General features: G+C 44.3%; 1 protein-coding gene across 1 annotated transcript in view; it reads right to left on the reverse strand.

Annotated features, from left to right (window-relative positions):
• The window catches only part of Csf1r (colony stimulating factor 1 receptor), a 25,989-nt gene extending 24,253 nt beyond the window's left edge, over window positions 1-1,736 (reverse strand). Inside the window, exon 1 of the mRNA XM_028774337.1 lies at window positions 1,540-1,736. Within this exon, the coding sequence (XP_028630170.1) occupies window positions 1,540-1,588 (49 nt within the window). The 5' untranslated portion in view covers window positions 1,589-1,736. The remainder of the gene's footprint in view (window positions 1-1,539) is intronic.
• Between the last annotated feature and the right edge of the window lie 20,688 nt (window positions 1,737-22,424).

Raw genomic sequence — 22,424 nt, forward strand, 5'->3', positions numbered from 1 at the left:
TCTCTCTCTCTCTCTCTCTCTCTCTCTCTCTCTCTCTCTCTCTCTCTAAGTGCTTCAGCACTACTCCAGCTCCCACAGATGCCCCCATGGTTCCACCCACTCACCAATAATCTGCCAGGTTAAAGCTGTAGGCTTTCCACTGATATCTCCCACCTCCTCTTCCTTTTGGAACTAGACACGGGACAGACAGACTCACACACACGCACACACGTACACACACAGAGGCACTCATGCACTCACTCATGCACATAGCACACACACACACTCATGCACATACACACACATACACACTCACTCACTCACACACTCAAGCACACTGCCCCACAAGCAGCCCTCAAGATAAAGACTGAAAAAGCAGTGAATCAAAACCACAGGATTTTCTGGGGCCAGAGGAATAATTGTCTCCTCTTTAGCTGAGTCAGGGCTGCATTAACATGCCATCTGTCACATGCCCTTTAACAATGTTCTTAAGAATGTGTGCTTTCTCATGCTACTAGGAATGTGCCAGTGCATAAGCCAGTGAGCTCGCTGAGCCAGCAAAGTGCCTTCAGTGGACTGTCATCTCACCAGGGGCCAGTAGTACCAATTCCTCAGGGACCAGAGTGAGACTGTCCTTCCCCACCAAGTCCCATCTTCCCTCAACGCCTTTCCAAATAAGCAGCGGTGTGGTATAGAATATGTGTGTGTTAGGCCAGGTGGAGCCTAGATGTGATTCTTGGGCCACACTGGGCCATGGATGCTAGCTAGTTCTTACCCTCAGCCAGACTCCCTCTGAGATGGTAGTTCTGAAGCAGCAGGGGGGTTGGGGGTTGGAGTGGGGGAGATACCTAGGAAGACAGAGTCTGGGGAGACCCTCTCTGGCCTTCCCCAGGCCCCTCTCTAATATCCTTACTTGCTAATTCACAAGATTTCTCACTCACATGTGTTCTCCTCTAACACCTGTCCAAACTTTTCACCCTTGAGCGCCGGGCCAGAAAGGCCTCTTCTTTCCTCTACTCTGACCCTTTCACCCAAGCCTTCCAAGAAAGGGCCTTTCTGAGCCAAGTCGTACTTAACCGCAGCCTGCTGGGCTGTCCAGCGGTGGGACCACTCAAGGAAGAGTCGCAAAAGCCACTGAGCAGCCCGACTCCTAAGATTTTCTCAGAAATGCAAATCTCAGTCCTGACCAAGACCTATCAGAATATGCCTTGAAGGAGACTCCCAGGTAATTTCCTGTGTGCACAGGAAACATCCGAAAGCATTGCTCTCAAGTTTAGCCCACTAACCACCCTCACACCTGCCGATGAGTAGATGTGGATGGTGGTTCTGAAAATACCAGGGCCACACTCAGAGCACGCTGTGAGTCAAAGGCCTTAAGCTCAAACACATCCGCAGCACTGGCCGGGCTGGTTCCACCCACTCTCACCTACTCTTCTCGCCAGATAAACACAAGTCTGCACTCTGATGCCAGAGAGGTGGAAGCAGAGAATGTGGTATCTACTGCAGGACAGCGATGCCCTCTTTGTAACACTCCCCGAGCACCCCCTTTTCTGCCCTTACCATGCCAAACTGTGGCCAGCAGCAGGATCAGAGGAGCCCCCAACTCCATAGCCTCCAGGGGATAGCGTGGGCCAATGCAGGTTGGAGAGTCGGCTGGGCACAGGGCTCCCAGCTGCAGTTCTGTGAGGACGGGAACAGATGACCACGTTCTTGTCTGTTGCACTGGCTCCTCTTCCCCTTTTTTTAGGTTGGCTGAAAGGGAACTACAGAATTTGGAAATACTGGGACTCTAGAAGAAAACAAAGTGCACGCACACACATACACACGCACACGCACACGCGCACACACGCCAGAAGAAGAGGCAGAATCTGAGGTGAGGCCAAGCTCAACTGATCCTGAAGGGATCAAGGGAGGTGATCAAGTTTGAGAGACTTAGGAAGCCACCTCTAAGGAAACTTAGGAGAAAACCCATACTCAAGAGCAGCAGCCAGTGAGTCAGGAGCATAAATAGGAGTCTCCAAGCTGAGCAGTGAGTCTAGCTGGGAGAGGTCAGGTTAACGGCCCTACATTCTTCCAACCTTTCTCATCTGCCTTCAAGGCAGAAGGCCTCCAGGTAAGGGTAACTGGAGATGTGGGCTTTGACAGTAATGCGTCTCCTACCCCAGCAACTGGAAGTCTCCACTAACTGTCCTAAACAAAAGATACCCTGGGTTCCAAAAATAGCAAGTCCTGTAGACAGATCACCCCATGATGAGATTATCCCCCTAGGTGAGAGTGGTTACCCCACAAGAAGAAATGAGGTTACCCCTAAATAGGAACAATGGGAAACAAACTGCCCTCAAGCTGTTAAAGCTAGGAACAAGTCCTCTGGAACCAACTGGTAGACTCTGACAGCACCCACTGTGAGCAGGACTCTTTCCTCCTGTGCCAGGTCTTCTTTATATTTAAACCTGAACTCGTCCCTAGAGACAGGCTCTTGGATGCTTCAAGTCCTTTCTTGCATTTAGCTATCACATTTCTTATTTGATTTCTAAGACAAGTGGTCAGACCCTGATTTGCTGAGATTTGTCCTGGTTGCCTAGGATTCTGATAATGATATTATGTAGCATGTGTTTGCTGAGACTCAATCCCCAAAATCTTAGTAACCTTCAAAGCTGCCCCTTTTATGAACCATTGAGTTGACTGGCAGCTAACAGCTGTTAGTCAGGATGGAGAGTCTGGTTACCTGAAAGACTAAAGGAGATTAGAAGTTTTTGGTTAAAGAAGAGGTTCCTAGAGGAGGGCATGTCCTGTTGTCCCCAGATCTTCATCTGGGGGTCTCTACCCCATTGTCATGTCCTGTATAACATATTAGTAGGGAGCTGGAGATATGACTCAGTGGTTAAGAGCACATATTGCTCTTGCAGAAGACCTAGGTTCAAATCCCATCACCCACATGGTGGCTCACAACCATCCATAATCCCAGGGGACCCAACAGATATGCATATGGTGCACATACATGTATGCATTTAAAAAGTTCACATGTAAAGTGAGCTACTCTAGTGAATTAATGAAACCCATGGAGGATTATGGTCCATGAATCAAGAAGTGGGGTAAAGTGGAGACTAGGTCCCTAACTTAGACATGAGCTCCCTCAATGCAGATGGTGTCAGCATCAGATAGAGTTAGAAAACACTCAGCTGGCGTGTGCTGCAGAGTGAATAGTTTGTTTAATGTGAGGCATAATCCGCTCCCACCACACACATTTGGTTACAGATTCTTTTGTGTTGATAGAGGAAATAGGAGACCCCAGGGTCTGTGGATTTCTGTATCCTCAGTGGTAAGTTCTGTTTTCACTCACATTTTGCATATGGAGAGCCCGAGGGAGGAGAGGTCAAATACCTTTGAGCTTGTTCATGATCACACAGCTGCCAAGGAGATAAGGGTGTAGAACTCTCTGTGGTTATTTTTAACATCTCTTATGCTAGACTTCTATTTTAAAAGATTATCCCCTTGCCTTCTTCTTTCTGTATGTGTGATATATGTGTGTTTGTGGTTTTGTGTGTACACATAGGTGTGTGTATGTGTGCCAGTACATGGGAGTGAGTAGGCATGTGAGTGGAGGCCAGAGATCAATGCTGGTGTCTGCCTTAGTGCCTCTTCACATTAGTGGCTAGACTAGCTGACCAGAAAGCCCCAGAAATCCTCCTATCTTGGCCTCGCCAATGCTAAGATACATTACAGGTATGTGTCACTGGGTGTGGCTTTTACTGAGTTGCTGGGGGTCTGAACTCAGAGCCTCATGCTTGTGTAGCAAGTACTTTACTGACTAAGCCACCTCCCCAGGACATCCCTCACTTTTAAAAGACAATCCATGGTGTATGTTTTAGTTGATTCTTTTACGATTTCATTCAGAAGATGAAAAGCTCAGTGGAGCACACCATGCTGATAGAGCAAACACATAATCCCAGATGAGCATCTCCAGGGTGCAGAAAAGAAATCCTTCACAAAATCCAACATGCATTCAAGATTTTAAAAAGTTCAGCCAAGATGGAGTCAAAGGGAACGCCCTCATCATGATTTGGGACTTGCACGTAAAGGCTAGCTCATTCCATGCTGGACAGAAAGTGCTTCCTCTTAGATCATGGCTGCCTCCTCCCCCTCCTCCTCTTCCTCCTCTTCCTCTCCTTCCTCCTCCTCTTCCTCCTCCTCCCTCTATTCAATATTGTGTGGCAAATCTTAGCCAGAGTAACCATGAAGGAAAAGAGATAGAAGAACTCTAAATGAAAAGGAGAAAGTAAAATAATCTCAACTTGTAGAGAATATGAAATATGAATATGAAATATATATATGATAAATAAACTATGAAACAAACTATTAGGTATAATAAATGAATTAAACCCACAGAACACAAGCTCAACCTTCAAAACCAAGTTGTATGTCTGTATACTAGCAATGATCAAAAAAGACAAATAAAATAGTTTTAATTTTTATACTTATTTTTAGTTACATATGTGTGTGTAGACCTGTGATAGTGAGTGTAGGTGCCTACAGAGGCCAGAGGCATTGGATCTCTGGGAGCTGGAGTTACAGGTGCCTCACTGAGCCACTCAGCATGTGTTCCAGGAACTGGGTTCAGGTATTTTGCAAAGCCAGTCTTTTCTCTTAACCAGAGCCATCTATCTCTCCAGCACACCTTATAATAGCATCAAAAATTAATTTCAAGTAAGTCTGGTACTGTGGCTCATTGGATAAAGGGGCTTGCTGCCAAGACCGATGACCTGGGTTTAAATTAAGAAGTTTTCATCTTCTGAGTGACCTGAATGGGGAGAACTGACTCTTGCAAGTTGTCCTTTAACTTCCACACATGCATGAACCAACACACACATAAACAAACAAACACATATAAACAAACAAATAAGTGTAACTACCCAAGTAGTGGTAACACACAATCTTGAATCCCAGCACTTGGGAGGCAGAGGCCTACAGAGTGAGTTTTAGGACAGCCAAGGCTACCTGGAGGAGTGTTGTCTTAAGAAAAAAAAAAACCTAAATAAATAAAAAGAATATTTTTTTTTTAATTGGGAATAGATGTAACCAAGGAAGTGCAGGACTTACATATGACTTATGAAGCACATCTGAAGTTCAGGAGACCTTAATGAAAAGGATTTCATTAGAAGACAATCATGATTTCAAGATGGCAAACTATGTGTCAGTACAATTCCAACCCAAAGCCTAGCAGTCATTTTTTTCCTGCTGAAATAGAAAGGCTGACCGAAATTCACATAGAATTTGAAGGGACATTAAATAATTAAACCATTTTGAAAGAACGAGGTTGGAGGCGTCACGTCTCAATTTCAAAGGTTCTTACAAACCGATTGGAATCCAAACAGCATGACACAGGCATGAGAGTAGATACAGACCAATGGACCAAAACCAGGAACTGCAATATAAACCCGCACAAGAGTGGCAAGACCATCTGACATGAAGAGAGGATTTCTTTCGACAAATCTATGAAGCAATCTGAAGCCCAAAGAACAAACATGGACCCTTATTTCACACCATATGCAAAAAATTAACCAAAGATAAACCAAATCAAAGGCAAATGACAAAACTCTTAGAATAAAAGACAGGGGTAATATTCATCACTGAATTGAGAAATGATTTCTTAGACCTATTACTTTAAACGCAGGCAATTAGAGAAAAGTTAGATTAGCTGGACTTTGTCAAAACTGAACATTGTGGAGCATCAAACGACAATCTGAAGAGAATAAAAAAGAATAAATAAACATAGGGAATAGAAGAAAATACTTGCCTATCCCTGCTGAACAAGGCTGTGCATAGAGTGTACACACACACATACACACATACACGTACACACATATACACACACACACGTATATGAATGAAAGCTGTAAACCACAACACAGTAATAAAAGGACAAACAATTCAAATTTAAGATAGGCAAAAAAAAATTTAAGTAGACATTTCTCCAGAAAGTATATACAAATGGCCAACCCTCACATGGAAAGATACTCAGTCATGTAAGTCACTAAGGAAGTATAGACCAAACCACAGTGAGGTGATGTGTCACATTTACTACATTGGTCATCATTTAAAAAAAAAAGCAGAAAGCAGCAGTGTACATGCCTTTAATTCCAGCACTAGGTAGGCAGAGAAAGGCAGGTCTTTATGAGTTCCAGGCTAGCCAGAGCTACATAGTAAGATCTGGTTTCAAAAAAGAAAAAAAAAAAGGAAAGAAAACAGCCATAATGTAGCAAGTAATATTGATGCAGATACAGATGAACCAGAACTCCCACACACTGCTAGTGGAAACGTAAATATGGTGGGGCTTCTATGGAAATTAACTTGTTAGTTCCTCAAAAAGTTAGCAACAGAAGCCAGGCATGGTGGTGTGTGCCTTTAATCCCAGCGCTCTGAAGGTAGAAGCAGGCAAATCTCTGAGTTTGAGGCCAGCCTGGTCTGCAGAGCAAGTCCCATGATAACCAGAGCTACCCAGAGAAACCTTGTCTCAAAAACCATTTTTTAAAAAGTAGCAACAGAATTACCATATAACAAGAATTATGGTTGGTTTTAATGTCAACTGACAACACAGACACACACACACACACACACCCATGCGCGCACAAGGGAGCCTCACTTGAGGAACTGTTCCAGTTGTCGTAAGTGCCCTGACTATGAATGGTGCTTTCTGGTGCCAGCTCAGATAAAAGGGAGTGACAGAAAGATTTCTTGCCTTTAGCTCTCTTGCTCTTTTCTCCTGCTGCCAAGTTGATTATGCTGCTGCTGCTGATGATGATGATGGTGATGGTGATGATGATGATGGTGATGGTGATGGTGATGATGGTGATGATTTCTTAAATGTTATCAGAACCAACTTGTCCAGGCTTTCACTGTGGACTGAAAACCAGCAGCTCTCCAGGAACCTTCTAGGCACCATAGTGGGTCAGCTGAGGCACCAGACGGTCCACCTCCACAGTGTGGGATGGTTACTATGGGACTAGTCCAACTGCTGAGACTCCCAGCCCCAAGGACTGAGCACCTAGGGCTCTCAGCTCTCAGGTGTGATTCAGTTGTTGTTACTATTTTATCTTTAGTTTATTTAATAAATCGTATTGGTTCTGTTCCTCCAGAGATCCCTGACTAATACACGCAGCAATTGTATCCTTAGGTGTAAGCAAGAGAACTGAAAACAGGGGGCTCAAACCAACACTGACACATGGATGTTCAACTCAGCACTACATCCAGTAGCCAGAAGGTGAAATCAGCTAAGGAGTGGATAAACAGAACATGGTCCAGCCATGCATGGAATATTATTCGGATACAAAAGGAACAAGGTACTGACAGCTTAAAGGGAATGATTGCCCATCTGGCAAGATGGCTCACCCGGTAAAGGCACTTGGCCACAAAGCCTGACAGCGTGAGCTAGATCCCAGGACCCACATGATGGAAGGAGAGAACAGACTTCTGGGAGTTGTCCTTTGATCTTTGATCTCTACACATATGAATGCTCTCTCTCTCTCTCTCTCTCTCTCTCTCTCTCTCTCTCTCTCTCTCTCTCTCTCTCTCTCTTTTCCTCTCTCTCTGGCATCTTCTCTCAATAAATACCTTAAAAGGTGGTAAGTAAACCTTGAAAGTACAGAGCCAAGTAAAAGAAGCCAGGTGCTGATTCCACATTAGCCCATCTACCTGAAACACTTAGACTAAACAAGTCCATAGAAACAGCTAACCAGAGGTTGTCAGGGCCTCGGGGGAGAAGTGGAAAGGGACTGTCATTTATGGGCAGTGGCCACTGAGTTGGTGTGAGAGACAAAAAGACCTTGGAACTGTATGGAAGCAGCAGACCTAAAGTGACCAATTAGAAACAAAGTGAATAAACTGTTCTTAGACAAACAAAAACTGACTGTGGTTACTGCCAAGCAAATGAGCACAAAGTGTGTGTGTGGGGGGGTACAGACCAGAAACTTGGTTATATACCTAAAAAAAATAAATGAAAACAAAGATTGCTAAGAATGGAATAAAAGTAGCTAAAATTACAACTCGACCATTAAGAATACCGTTTAATTGCTGAAAGGAAGATTCTCTAAAGCAGATTTTGGAGCATTTTAGGTCTTCTGGCCCTATGGACTTTTTCAGTAGCTACTTCACCATGATGGACACAGATGATGTGTAAACCATTGAGAGTAACTGCCAACTGTTTTCAAAAACAGAAACGGGAAGCAGTCTCCATTTGGTCCAAAGGCCACTGTGTGCTGATGACTGGTTAGAGCAAAAATAGCCACCATGCTGTTGTGCACTGATGCACAGGCAAAAGTGAAACAAATGGCCACAGTGTCACAAAGGATGGAAGGAGTGTACTGAGTGGCCTTGGGGCTCCGTTTCTTTCATATTAGTTAGGTAGATGTTTCTGAACTAAAGTCATGTCCTTATTAAGCCTAGGATACCCACTGAAAATTTTCACTGTTGTAAGCTAATAGGAAGACTAACCTAAAACACAGTCAATACAAAAGGAAACAGACACAGAGAGAAAAAGGAAGAGAACCAGAGGAAGCAAACAGAAAGATCTGTGGTAGATTTAAATCTACGGCTACAAGTAGATTTGCAGTAGCAAATGTAACTAGTCTAAATATATCAATCAAAAGGCAAAGACTCTCTTTGAGTGAAAAAATAAAAGTCCAACTAATTTTTTTTATCTACAGGAAATCCACTTTAAAGTTGCTTCTTCAGAGATGTTGCCCACGGCCCCATAAACAACCCTAATGATGCCCATTAGTTCTAACACAAGAAGACAATAGCAATATTCATTCCTGATCTTTAAAAACTCTTACAAGCTGGATGTGGTGGCTCACACGTGTAATTCAGCAGTTGAGAGGCTAAGGCAGGAGGATTATAATGAGTTCTAGGCCAGCTAGACACACACACACACACACACACACACACAAGATATCTGGGGGAGGAACAATCAAATCAAACGGCGACAGATCGACAGATTGAATACTTTCCTCCTAAAATAAGAAAGAAGGCAAGGATGTTTGTTCTCTGGTTAAAAGCTGTACCAGAAACCTCAGACACTGCAATGAGGCAAGAAAAACACATCAAGGTACATGCATTTAAAAAGAAAAAATGAGCTATCTCTATGGGAAGATAAAAATTTTATAAATTTTTTTAAAAAAACTACTGAAATGGGGCTGGAGAGATGGCTCAGTGGTTAAGACACTGACTGGTCTTGCAGAGGTCCTGAGTTCAATTCCCAGCAACCACATGATGGCTCACAATCATCTGTAATGGGATCCTCTTCTGGTGTGTCTGAAGACAGCTACAGTGTACTCATACACATAAAATAAATCTTAAAAAAACTACTCAGACTAGTAAGAAAGCTCAATAAAATTATGGGCAAGAACAAGATCAATGCATAAAAATCAACTATATTAAAATACCTTGGTCTGTATAGGAAGAACTAGACCAAAAAAGGTTGTCTAGACAGAAAAAGTAAGAGACCTAGTATTTATTTTTAGAAAGTACTGTTTTTACTTGTATGTGAATATATTTATTTATTTTTAAAAATAAAATACGTTTTTTGAGTTCACTGCAAGGGACAGAAACCTCACCTCCAGCCAAAAGGGACTGTTTCTAACAGCACTGGGGACACATGAAATATATACAAACTGAACTATGTGTAAAATCTGTATATAGATTACAAAACACTGAAGAAGATTTATCCAAACACTGAGATACATACCATGACCGTGGACTGCCAAGTTTAGTTTTGTCAAGCATATCAATTCTATCCTGCTGAAAGCCAGAGATTCAACAAAAATTTCCAATAATAAAAATTGCATCAGAAAAAAATCTAAATTTTTCTACAGAAAAATTTGTAGAAACCGGCAAGCTGACCCTAAAATTTATATAGAAACAGGAAGGAGGACTGAATAGATGGTCCAGCTGGTAAAGGGCTTGTTGTATAAGTGTGAAGGCCAGAGTTCAGATTTCTAGCACTCACAGAGATGCTGAGTGGACATGGTGGCCCATCGGTAAACTCTGCACAGGCAAGATGGAGACATGAGATTCCTGCTAGACTCTCTAAATCTCAGAGTTTCTGGGAAGACACCATTCCTCAGTATATAAGGCAGAGGGTGAGCTAGGAAAGCCCTGATGTAAGCTTAACCACACACATATACATTGTACACACACACACATGCACACACGAATGCATACACTTGCATACACTCATGTATTTACACCCACACATGTGAACAAACATGTACACACTCATACCACACAAACATATGCATGTTTTTTAAAAGGCAAAAACAAAAAGAAGAGGAGAAGAGAGGAGAGGAGAAGAGAGGGGCAAGAATAAGCAATGGAGGAAGAAGCCAAGTTGGAAGACTCGTACTGTCACCAGCAGTGGAAATCAACTCCGCGTGCCATGCTGTGGTTGTGCAGTCTGGGGAATCTCCATCAGCAACTCGGGGATCTCCATGTAGGTGCAGACAGGATTTTTAATTGACATTGAAGCTGAAAATAATTTTGGAACACGGCAAAACAAAGCAGAATCGGTGGGTTTATTGATTAGGAGAGAGAGCAGAGACACCTGGGGAGAGTCGAGCGTGAGTGGCAGAGCACACCTAGGTGCTTCAGCTGCAGCTATGTGAGTTATTTGAGAGTCACGCTGTTGAAAGAGGTAATATGTAACCGAGGTTGAGAGAGAAGAGAAAATGTGTTTGTTTACCCTCATCACCTTGACAACGTTGTTTGTGGTATTCTTAAGGAGTGTATGCTTATGGGTCCTGTCTAGGGCGGTTTCCAGTTGTCAGTATGCTAGAAACTCCTGACCTGAGCAGCAAGAAGTAAGCATGGGGGATGGGAGGGGCTCTTTTTATTCCTCATGCCCTTCTCACCTTTCCCCATCTTTCTATCCTGATTCAGAATCGCCCTGTTCATAGACTCTCAGAAAGCTGTCTGTGACACAGGCAAAGGGACAGACAGACACAAGTTGGAACTTAGCTTAGCAGAGTCCAGAATGCATGGAAGTGCAAAGATTTAAAAACAAGTAGAACCCAGTGGGAACAACTTCATATCCGTATGCAGAAAGTGAAAAAATACAAGTCAAACAAGAATAAAAATCGCTCACTAATGCTTCAAACACTATACAAAGACTATTTCTAAATGATTCCAAGACCTAAATGTCAAAACTATCTAATCATTACAAAAAATAAGACAATCTTAATAGTCTTGTGACTTGGGAATTATGCAGAGGACATGTCAACAGGTAAAACATCTACTCTGAGAGACATACTTAAAAGACAAAGGGGCCAGAGCAATGGCTCAACTGTTAAGAACACTTGCTGCTGTCTCAGAGGATCCAGGTTCTCATCCCAGAACCTACATGGTGACTCATAACCTCAGTTCTAGGTATTGGATGCCCTCTTCTGGGCTCCTCAGACACCAGGAATACACATTGCACATATTAAATGTATATTTAAAAACACACTCATACATACAAAATAAAAGCAAATACATCTTTTTTTTTTTTTTTAAAGCAAAGCATGAGCTGTAGGCAGCTCAGAAGATTGTTAGCTGCACTGACATGAGGATCTCAGTAATCTCATAAGAAGCTGGGCTGGAGTCTGTAACCCCAGCAATGTAGGCACAGAGGCAGGAGGATTGACAGGAACTTGCAGCTACCAGACTACCTCAGGTTCAGTTAAGACAGAGTGACAGACAACACTGGACATTCTCCTCTGGACTTCATGTGTGTGTGTGTGACTGCACATTATACACACACACACATACACACACACACAATGTAGGGGCTAGAAAGATGGCTCAGCAGTTAAGAGTACTGGCTGTTCTTCCAGAGGATGAGGTTCAATTCCCAGCACCCACATGGCAGCTCACAACTGTCTGTAGTTCAAGTTCCAGGGAATCCAACATCCTCACACAGACATACATGCAGGCAAAATACCAATGTGTCTCTTATACGACTCATATCCAAATCATACAACCAACTTTAAAAAGTGAATAATTCAATAAAAATGGACAAAATGTTTTAATAAAATATACTCAAATGTCAAATATTTTTAAAAGATGTCAATAAATATTTCGTAGGCTATAAATTACAGCCACAAAGATATACCGCTCCATGCATACATATTTGAATGGCTAAGCAAAATAAACAGAAAATGCTCGTCATTTCAAGTTCCAACAAGGATAGGAACAAACAGCTGTGACTCATATCTTCTGAAGCCAGTACACAGAGACTGACCTTCCCCCACCTTTGGTTTGGTTCTGCATATGGATGGGTATTTGTATACATACATACATGCATATATTTATAGGAATGAAAAATGATATTGGTACTTTGGAAATCTGTTTGACCATTAAAAAAATAAAGTTAGAAAAAAAATATTTACCTTGTAACCGTAAGCCTAGTCCCAGGAGAACTGGGAACTTATGTTTGTGCAAAACCCTCCAGGCAAAATGTTTATAGTTTCTTTATTTTGATCACCCCAATATGAGATCATTTATTGATCTGAGCATTTATTTATGTAAACTGGACGTGTGTGTGAATCTTCTTCTGTATTCATTAAACTGTTAGTGAAGCAAATGGGGAAAATGTAAAAGACCCAAAATAACCAGGATGATCTTAAAGAAAACTAAAAATTATAGGAGGGAAATCTTCTTTCATCAGGCATCACAATACATCATGATATGCAAAGAAGATAATTTACAAAACAGACCCCAGAATAGATCTCTAAATACGAGCCCGTGATACACGACGGAATCGGGGTAGGGAGGGTTATCTCTTCAATAAACAGAACTGAGTTCATTGGCTAATCATATGATTTCTTTGTTTTGGCTTTTTGGAGACAGGGTCTCACAGGATGTCCTGAAACTCACTTCGTACCACACTAGCTAGAACTCTTGATCTCCTGTCTCAAACTCTTGAGTACTAGGAATACAGACATAAGTTGCCACACCTCGTTAGCCATGTGATATTTTAAAGTACCATTGATTCCTGTCGAACAACATGAACAGAAATGAACTCTTACCAATTGGTGGACAGGGTGTGGGACAAGGAAAATTCCCATTCATTGCTGAGAAGGGTAAATATTGATGTGGCCACTTATAAAAACAGGTTGAAGATACACATATCTCACGACCCAACAAGTTTCTCTCCCCAGAAGGCAAACATGAAATTCAAAACATGTGCTCACATGTGCCAAGATACACAGCATCATTTTGTTCTTGCAGACCCAAAGCAGAAACAATCTGAATATCCAACACTAATAGACAGGATAGAACAGATAAACTATGATAATCTTATACAATAGTATCACACAAAACCAGAAACAAGTGAAAACAAGCTATCCTCAGTCATGGACATTTAGTCATATGGACACTGAAGCCTTCACTCACTGTGGTTTGATGTCTGAAAGAGAACATTAAAGACCCCAGTTCATAGTTTTTTCTTGTTCTCCAGCTCTTGGTCATGTGACCTAATGGTTTCTCTCAGAATAAAAGGTAGAACATATTTCTCCAGGCTTTGACTATGATTTTGTCCCCTCACTGGTATTGGCCATTAGATCGAGAGAGAAACAAGGGGTTGCCTTTAAAAGGTCTGCTTGTAAAATTGTGGGAGTGGTCAACCAATGACCGAGCCAGCTTGAGACCCATGACACAAGCAGAAGCCCAACCCTGACACTGCCTGGAAGACCAGGAAGCAAAGACTGGATGGCCCAGTCACCTAGGAAAGAACCGAACACAACCAGCAAAACAATAACATAATAAAAAACAATCAATGAAAAGATTCTTAATAATATTTTACTATACTCATAGATTAATGTCTAGCCCAATTGTCATCAGAGAGTCTTCACCCAGCAACTGATAGAAACAGATGCAGAGACCCACACCCAAACATTAGGCAGAGCAGAGCACCAGGAATCCTGCAGAAGAGGGAGAGTAAGGATTATTAGAACCAAAGGGGTCAAGGACACCACAGGAAAAATCACAGAATCAACTAACCTGGCTCATAGGGACTTGCAGAGACTGAACTGACAACCAGGGAACCTGTGTGAGACTGACCTAGGCTGTGACCCAGGTTCTGTAGCTTGGTCTTCTTGTAGGACTCCTAACAGTAAGGGCAAGAACTGTCTCTGACTCTTTTGCCAGCTTTTGGGACCCCTTTTCTCATACTGTGTTGCCTCCTCCAGCCTTACTACAAGAAGAGGTGCCTACTCTTAGTGCAAATTGATATGCCATGTTTGGTTGACATCTATGAGAGGTCTACTTTATTCTCTGTGATATAACACCATGACCAAAGGCAACCCGGGGAGAAAAGGGTTCGTTTTGTTTACACTTCCAGTCAGGGAAGGAACTCAAGGCAGGAACCCGGAGATGCAAATGCCATGGAGGAGTGCTGCTTGCTGACTTGCTCCTCGTGGCTTGTTCAGCCTACTTTCTTATCGCACCCAGGACCACCAGCCCAGGGTGGCAGCACCCACAGTGAGCTGGATCCTACCACATTGATTATCAATCAAGAAAATGGATCCCAGGCCAATCTGGCAGAGACATTTTCTTAATTGAGGTTACCTTTTCCTGAATGACTCTAGCTTGTGTTAAGTCTAGCAAATGTCCGCTAGCCAGCAGCCGGCACTTCTTGAAATCAAAGTGTGTGCTTGAGATTGCTCTAAGTGCTCAGAATTGTATTCTTCCACACTTTAAATCAACCAGCCATGAAATAACATGAGGCCCAGTGCAAACCACTCACAGTGCACAGAACCTTTTGCCTTCCCAAACTCTTCTGGATTTATGGTCATTTTCTCAAGACCCCGGACCCATTTCTTAAAAGTACAAAGATTTGCCGTGTTGTTGATTTGGTTTGGTCTTATACCTTGAGGCAGGATCTTTCTAGATAGCCAGTAAAACACGTGATTGTTCTGCCTCAACCTCTAGCATGCTAGAATTATGGGAACACTCCACCAGACACCCAGGCTACTCTGGTTTCTGCACGTTGCTGTGTTTGAGGTCCTTCCCAGTCCTCTAACCGATGGGCATGTTTATCCCTTCTGTTTTGTCTCTATTGAAAGCAGTGCTGCAAGGGAGCGTGCGAGCTATCAGGTGTAAATCCAGTCATTTTTGAGCTGGATCCATTTCTAGAGAAGTGATGTGCGGTCAGTGTGGATATCTGAAATGTGGAAATACTATGCTCTGAAAGAGGCAGTGTGCTTGTACACTTCCACAGTGGTGTGGGAAACCCAGAATTGCTGTGTTCTTGCTGACACTGAATATTACTGCTTTGTATCTTTTTTCCCAGGGCTGGGGGTGCTGATCAGTGATAGACCATTTACCTAACATGTGAGATCCCAGGTTCCATCCCCAGTGTCATTAAACACACACATGGAGACACATGGACACACACACATGGACACACACACAGACACACACACACAGACACACACATGGACACACACATGAACACACATACAGACACACACACATGGACACATACACATGGTCACACACACACAGGGACACACACACATACACATGGACACACACACAGATACACACACGCGCGCACACACACCAATCTTAAAGACAAGTGTTAATTTACTAGTGTTTTAATATTCTCTTCCTGGATCACTGACAAAATAAACATGTCTTCATGCATTTCTCATCCATCTTTCTTTTGTCCACTTTCTATTCTCCTTTTTGACTTCTACTAATTTGTTGGGTCAGCTGGCAAGCAGGACTGTGTCTGTTAACACTACTACCATAAATGTCGAGAACATTTTTCTAGCAGTCTGCCACATCTCTTTTCTAGATCTTTTGTATGTGTGCTGCACACAGAACTTTCTCCTCTGTCCGAGGTCAAATCTCTCACTTTTTCATCTGTGGGAGTTGTTTACAAGACACTTTTTGTTTCCATTGTCTCGATTCAGTCCCAGGCAACCAGTGTCCTGCATGTTATCTCCACTGTATAGATAAGGGAAGGGAAGACTGGAGGGCAAGAAGCTTATCTGGGGTCCCACAGCTGCTTTGGGGAAGATGAGGGGCCAGAATTGGGTCTCAGGCCCAGGTAAAGGGTTGTTGCCCCAGCTACCTAGGTGAGCTGGCCGATGACAGCCTTCACCCTGCAAAATACCCTGATGTTTCTCCTATATGACTCTGCAGCTGGAAAGCTGTTGGTCTGCACTTCTTTACTGAGGACACACTGCCTCTCTGGGGCATCCACCCACCCTGCTGCTGTCCTGTGGGTCCCCAGAATCCCCGTTTCCTGTCCTGAGACAAGTCTGAAGTACTGGAGAGACAGAGCCTGTGGATATCTTGGCTGTGTCCTCAGGACCCTTGACCACCTTCCTGGAGTAGATCTCCAAGCACATCTGGTTGGTCTCCTTATTCTTCTCTCATCTCCAGTGACACGCAGGCTCACCAACACCACGTTCACTTCTTATGGCCTGACACTTTTGGAGGTCAGCAAGTGTGGCTGGGTGTTGAGGTTTTGTCTGTTGCTATGTGTTGTAATGCTAAATACTGGTCCTGGTTGCCTCAGGCAGGAATGAGAGAATCCTCATGAAGACCAAGTAATGAGAAGAAGGTAGAGAGAGAACACCATGGGGTAGGTGAGTCATTAAAACATGGCCATTAGAGTTAAGAGCAGCCCAGATAGAAGAACATAGCTATAACTCGGGGTTATTGTTGGAGAGGTAGATTCTAACAGCTTAGAGGGTAGATATCTGCCCAGCTGTGGTGCATTAAAGGCTTATCATAAATATAAAAGTTTTTATTGTTTATCTAGGAACTGGATGCTCTAAGGCAAAGTAGAAACCCCAGACTGAGTTTAAATATTTACTACAACAGCTGTGACAAACAGAGGTTGGAGAATCTGTAAGTTGTCAGAGGCGTGGAATCTGAGCTGGCTTCAGGAGGAATGGAGCCCTCTGTTCCAGAGGGATATTTCAGGGAGGGAACAGTGTTAGTTAGGGTAGTGTGAGCGTGGGAGGAAGGGGAGGAAGTGAGAGGAAGAAGCAAGCAAAGCCCACATGCAAAGATTTCAGACCTGGCGAGGCTCTCAGACTTAACCCTTAGGTGACGGGTTCTCAACGGCCTGGAGGTCTCTAGAGGCATGTGGTCCAAGAGTCACACAGGCACAAACAGCAGACGCTAGGAGCAGCCAGCTCTGCTGTCTTAGAAGTGGGCGGTGGAACCCGCATGGTACCACCATGATACAGGTGAGTCTCTAGGGGTCCCTCATTGCTGAGGCCACTGCCCATCCACCTCTATGGGCACCCGGCACACTCACCAGTGTCTTGTGCTACCTGGCAATTGTTAGCACAGATCCTGCAGCCAGGCTACCTAGTTCCAGTCAGCTCTGTCATCCCTAGGAGATTGGGTAAGATACCACACCTCTCTGATTTTATGATTGATTTTGTTATTCACAGGAAGCTAATAATGAAAACGACGAACCTTGTGGGCTGAGATCACTGTATGAGATGGTCATACAGAGGCTCTGCCATGGGGCCTGGCACAAAGTCTCAGTGGGTGACTCTGGGGTGAAGAGGTCCCGACGACGTGGTCAGGAAGATGGCAGACAGGGGGGATGTCATTCTTCCTGAGGCAGAGGAACTTGAAGCAGAGTTTGCCTGAGGGTCCAAGGATTAGAAAATCATGCCACGAACGTATGAGCCATGTTGTGTTCTGGCACACATGGAGAGACCAGCCTTCATCTCTGACTCCAGAAACCTCTGGATGTTATGCCCTGATGCCTCCACTTGCCCATGCTCTGGAACCTTTGGGACAATGAAAGAGACAACCAACATCGTGGTGGCTGTCTCACCTGCAGCTCATACATAGAGGGCTGACCACACCTCCACAAATGGCAGATGCTAAGACCAGCCAGCTCTGTTATCTTAGAAATTAGTGAGAAAACCCGTATGGTAGCATGCACAGCCAGATCTCTTTGGAGTTCCTTATTGCTGAGGCCACTGTCCACTCACATCTATGCTCTCAGCACACCCACTTGGAAGGGTGAGAGTTAAGTGGGTTTCATTGGAAGGTGGTGGAACAACTTCTCCTGGTCGTCCAATCCAGTCTGAAAGGGCCCTGCAATCATCTTTATATTCTATCCTCTGCTGAACGGCCTCCTCTCTCTCCATCCTCCTCTGCACTGCACTGAGCAACATACTTTCAGCTCCTTTCTCCTGCCTCTGTCTTGACTGTTCATACCCTCTGCCCCTGCTAGTTCTGGGCCTTTGACTTCCTCGTGGCCCTTGAGCTTCAGAGCACTCTCACCCAGGATGAGCACAGCTGTGAGCGTGTTACAAATGGACTGTGAAGGTGGCACATGCCTGTCCAGCCTTCTGTACAGCTTTTGTATTTGGTCGTGCCTGGCCGAGGAGAACTCAGTCAGCACCAGATGCAAGAGTGGACACATCCAGGGTGAACAAGCCATGCAGAACAGAGTTCCCTCATTCTCAGAACCAATTCACTTGATGAATACTTCATATGCTAGGCTTGTCTGGGGCTTGAGGAGACCCAAGACTGGTAGAGGGAAGGGCAAATGGCTAGGTGGAGCAGTTACTACAGTAAACTGGTATCACTGGGCATTTAGAAAGAGACAAGTGGGACCACAAGTCTCTGCCACGGAGTCTGGAGGTTCCCAGAGCCAACCAGGGAGACAAAGGCTGGGCTCTCTACATGTGTAGACTCTAGACATACGTAGACATTTAGAGATAGGCTTCTTGCCTAAATAAAGATCTTGGAGACTGAAAGGTTGATACCAGCGCTGCATAGATGTAGGAGGAGGGGCAGCTCTGAGACCCCAGGGCAGCGGGGTACTCTTGGTGTCCATCTCCTGATTGGGCTCATTTGGTCCCTGCCTTCTGGAACTCACAGCCTATTGTGGCTGGAGGTCCTGAGAGCACGAGAGTGAGTGGAGGAAGGCTTAATGAAAACCGAGCAGGAGTTGGGGTTGAGAAGGAGCAGTGAGTGTTGTAGCAAAGACGAGAGGTGTGACAGAAGCTTGGGAATGGGAGGACAGGGGACACTAGGGGTCAAGGGCACTGAAAAAGTTTAAAAAACAAAACAAACAAAATCAACAAAGCAGCCCTCAAGATATTCACACAAAGCACAAAGACTTTTCACCAAGTGACAGGAAGGCTTATGGGGAGGTGGCCACTAGTGCCTGAGGGCTTAAGCAAGATGACACAGCTGTCTAGGAATGCCAGGTGATAGGTGCTTCGCAGAGGTCGGCAAGTGCGGGTCCCTCACAGGGAGGACAGGCTTTGGAGGCCAGAGGTGAAAGAGGCACAACAGGGTTTGAGTTCTTGGCCAGGGCGGGCCTTGAATACCACATGCTAGCTGTGTTGGACTGTGAGGAGCCACTGAAGGTGTCTGAGGAAGGAGAGGAAGGTGCTATCACCGTGTCACAGGTAGATAGCAAGGAAGCAGAGAAACACAGCCCCAGGAACTCCCTCTGGCCTCTGTGAGGGGACAAGACTCTGTCAAGCCTGGGACTTTCCACAGGCTTTGCCTGTTCCGTGTCTGCCAGGAAAACAGCACAGAGGAGCTAGGGGGCACAGACCTGCATGCAGTCGAACACAAGACAGAGAAATGATACTGGAAGATTGTATGGCTTCCATCTGTCATGAACAGAGACTCCTTATCAAGCTCTGAAGCAGCCTAGAAATTTATACTCTTGAATTGTGAGACACGGCTCAGAGTAGGCCGGGGACTCCATCTCACAGAGAAGCCCCACCCCCAGCTTCTTCATCCCACCTTAACCTTGGGCTCTACTCACTGTCTGTGAGGAGTCTAAGGTGTGGCCTGAGCCAGGAAGGCGATGACAAGACATTGGACAACCTACTCAGAGCTCTAAAGTCCCATCTTCATCTGAGCCAGTCTTTCCTTGGCTTCCCTCCTCGGCTGCCAGTGAGGAAAGTTAAATGGTGGAGTGGGGTACCCCTGGGAAGTGGGAAGGCCCAACCTGTGGAGTATCAGATGCAGCATGGAATCGACCACCTAGTCAAGAGCTCTGGGGCTTTGGTCAATGCGATCTTGCTATCATTCAGTGGACCTCTTTCCCTGCCTGCTTTGTTTATGGCTGTTTACAGTAAGCAGGACAGGTTCCAGACTTTCCCAATAAGGCCAGCGCACCTTGTGCATGTTAACTCTCTTTTTAAAAAGGTTTATTTGGTTTTATTTTACATGGACAGGCATTTTGCCTGCATGTATGTCTGTGCATCACATGCACTGCAGTGCCTTGTGGGTCCCAAAGGAGGCCAGCCTGAGCTACATGAAACCCAGTCTCAACCGGTGGGGTGTCGGGATCACGGATTTCAGATTCTGGTAACTTTCTTGTTGCTGTTTACTGTGAGTCTCTATGAAGCCTAGGCTGGTCTAGAATTTGCTATTCTCCTGCATCCATCTCCTGAGTGCTGAGATTACAGGTGTGAGATTCCATACCTAACATTAGGAATGAGAGAGGGAAGGGGGAGGGAGAGAAGGACAAACGGATGCACGACCAGATAGGCAGAGACAAGGTCTTGCTAAGATGATGGTCCTCCTGCCTCCACTTTCTGAGTTCTGGTATTCTAGGTGTGTTCCCCCCATCTCTCCTCTAGTTTTAAATAGTTTTCCTCTTTACTCAGAATCCTGCCTGGAAATGATTCCTATGGAAACAGACACAAAAATGTGTAAACATAAGCATGTTTCAAGTCAGAGTTGTTGCAGCATAGTTTGTCACTGAGACACTGGAAACAATGTAACTGGCTATCAGTAGCTACGTGGTGGCCCAGGAGTACTTTAAATCTCATGCAGCTCTCAGGATGGATGAATGTATGACTGTAGTTCTCCTGTAGTATTAAAATATTGTAAAAAAAAAAAAACAAAAAAGAGGGTTCAAAATGCTAGTGATAGTTTCTAAAAACTGATTATAACTTAATTATACATGAAGCAAAAATGTTAGCACAAATACAAAGAAAGAGAAATCCTAAACGTAACTAAACTCTACAAACCAATTTTCATTAAGATAAGTTTCTACCCATGGAGGAGCTAAGGTGAGAGAGTAAGTGTCTAAAATATTATCAGAGTTTAAACCATGAGAACACACACACACACACACACACACACACACACACACACACACACAAGGGCTTGATTGTGGTGTTAAATGCTATAACAATTATAAACTTAAAACACTTTCACAAAATGAACTAATGGACACCAACCTAAACTATATGCTCAGATAAAAGAGCCCTCACGGGGACAGGACCCTAATGTGGCCGGAGCCCCATAGCTACAGCGTTTTTCAGTATTTCCCTCTTTTTCCAGGAAAGAGGATCCCCGGCTGAGAGCGCAGTGGTGGAAGAGCTGAGTGGCCCAAGTGGCTCATTTGTCTGGGGAAAATTCCAGATCACTTATTTTCCCTATGTGGAGAGGTTGAGAGGCAGGAGCCCAAATAGACCTGGGAGGGTCAAGCCGGTCTCCAAATTGTTTTTCATTATCTTTACCCAGCCCTAATGGGAAAAGGTGAAGAGCAGACAAGGAAGAATCTGTCCCGGTCCCCCTCACTTGACCTCCCGTTGCCTGAGTCAGGAGTTTCTATACACTGACTAGAAATTGCCCTATGCAGAAACTGTATGCAGAACTATACTCCCTTCCTAAGAATACCACAAACAAGGTTATAAAAACAGCTGACCAACCATGTTGGGGATAAAAACACATGTCATAATCTCTTGGTATAAACTATGTAAAGCGAAACTACTTTAAATTTAAAAAGTTTCCATCTACAAGGCTGGAGCGAATGGTTAAGAGCTGCTCCTGCAGGACACCTGACTTCAATTCCAAGCACCCATATGGTGACTCACAAACCATCCGTGACTTCAGTTCTAAGGCATCCAACGCTCCCTTCTGGCCTTTGCAGGCACTGGACTCATATGAGAGCAAAACACCCATACACATAAAATGAAAAGGTAAATGGTGGAGCACAGAGGAAGCCCTGAGTATCTGAAGTCCTGAGCGAATGTGTGTTGTTGACATGGGCACAGCCACGTTAAAGACCCAATAGCCTCATACCCATAACCATGGCAAAGCCTTCCTCTAGTGCCTGTGTGGACGTTGACAGTATGTGCAGACATTGTCCACCATTCTTTCCTGGATGTTTACCACCTGAAGACAATTCCCTGTGGAGACTGTGCCTACTGAAATTAGCCTAGACTACTTGATCCCAGTGATTTCTGTGTGTTTGTGTGTCTATGTGTCTGTCTTTTCTTCATTCCTTTGCCATCCCTAGTTAGGTCAATCCTGGGAGCTTGCAAGGATAGGTCAGTAAATAAATCTCAGAGGGAAACGTGTGTGTGTGTGCGTGTGCGTGTGTGTGTGTGTGTGTGAGAGAGAGAGAGAGAGAGAGAGAGAGAGAGAGAGAGAGAGAGAGAGAGAGA

The sequence above is a fragment of the Grammomys surdaster genome, unplaced genomic scaffold, assembly GCF_004785775.1.
Source record: "Grammomys surdaster isolate TR1022 unplaced genomic scaffold, NIH_TR_1.0 239, whole genome shotgun sequence".
NCBI classification, from domain to species: domain Eukaryota; kingdom Metazoa; phylum Chordata; class Mammalia; order Rodentia; family Muridae; genus Grammomys; species Grammomys surdaster.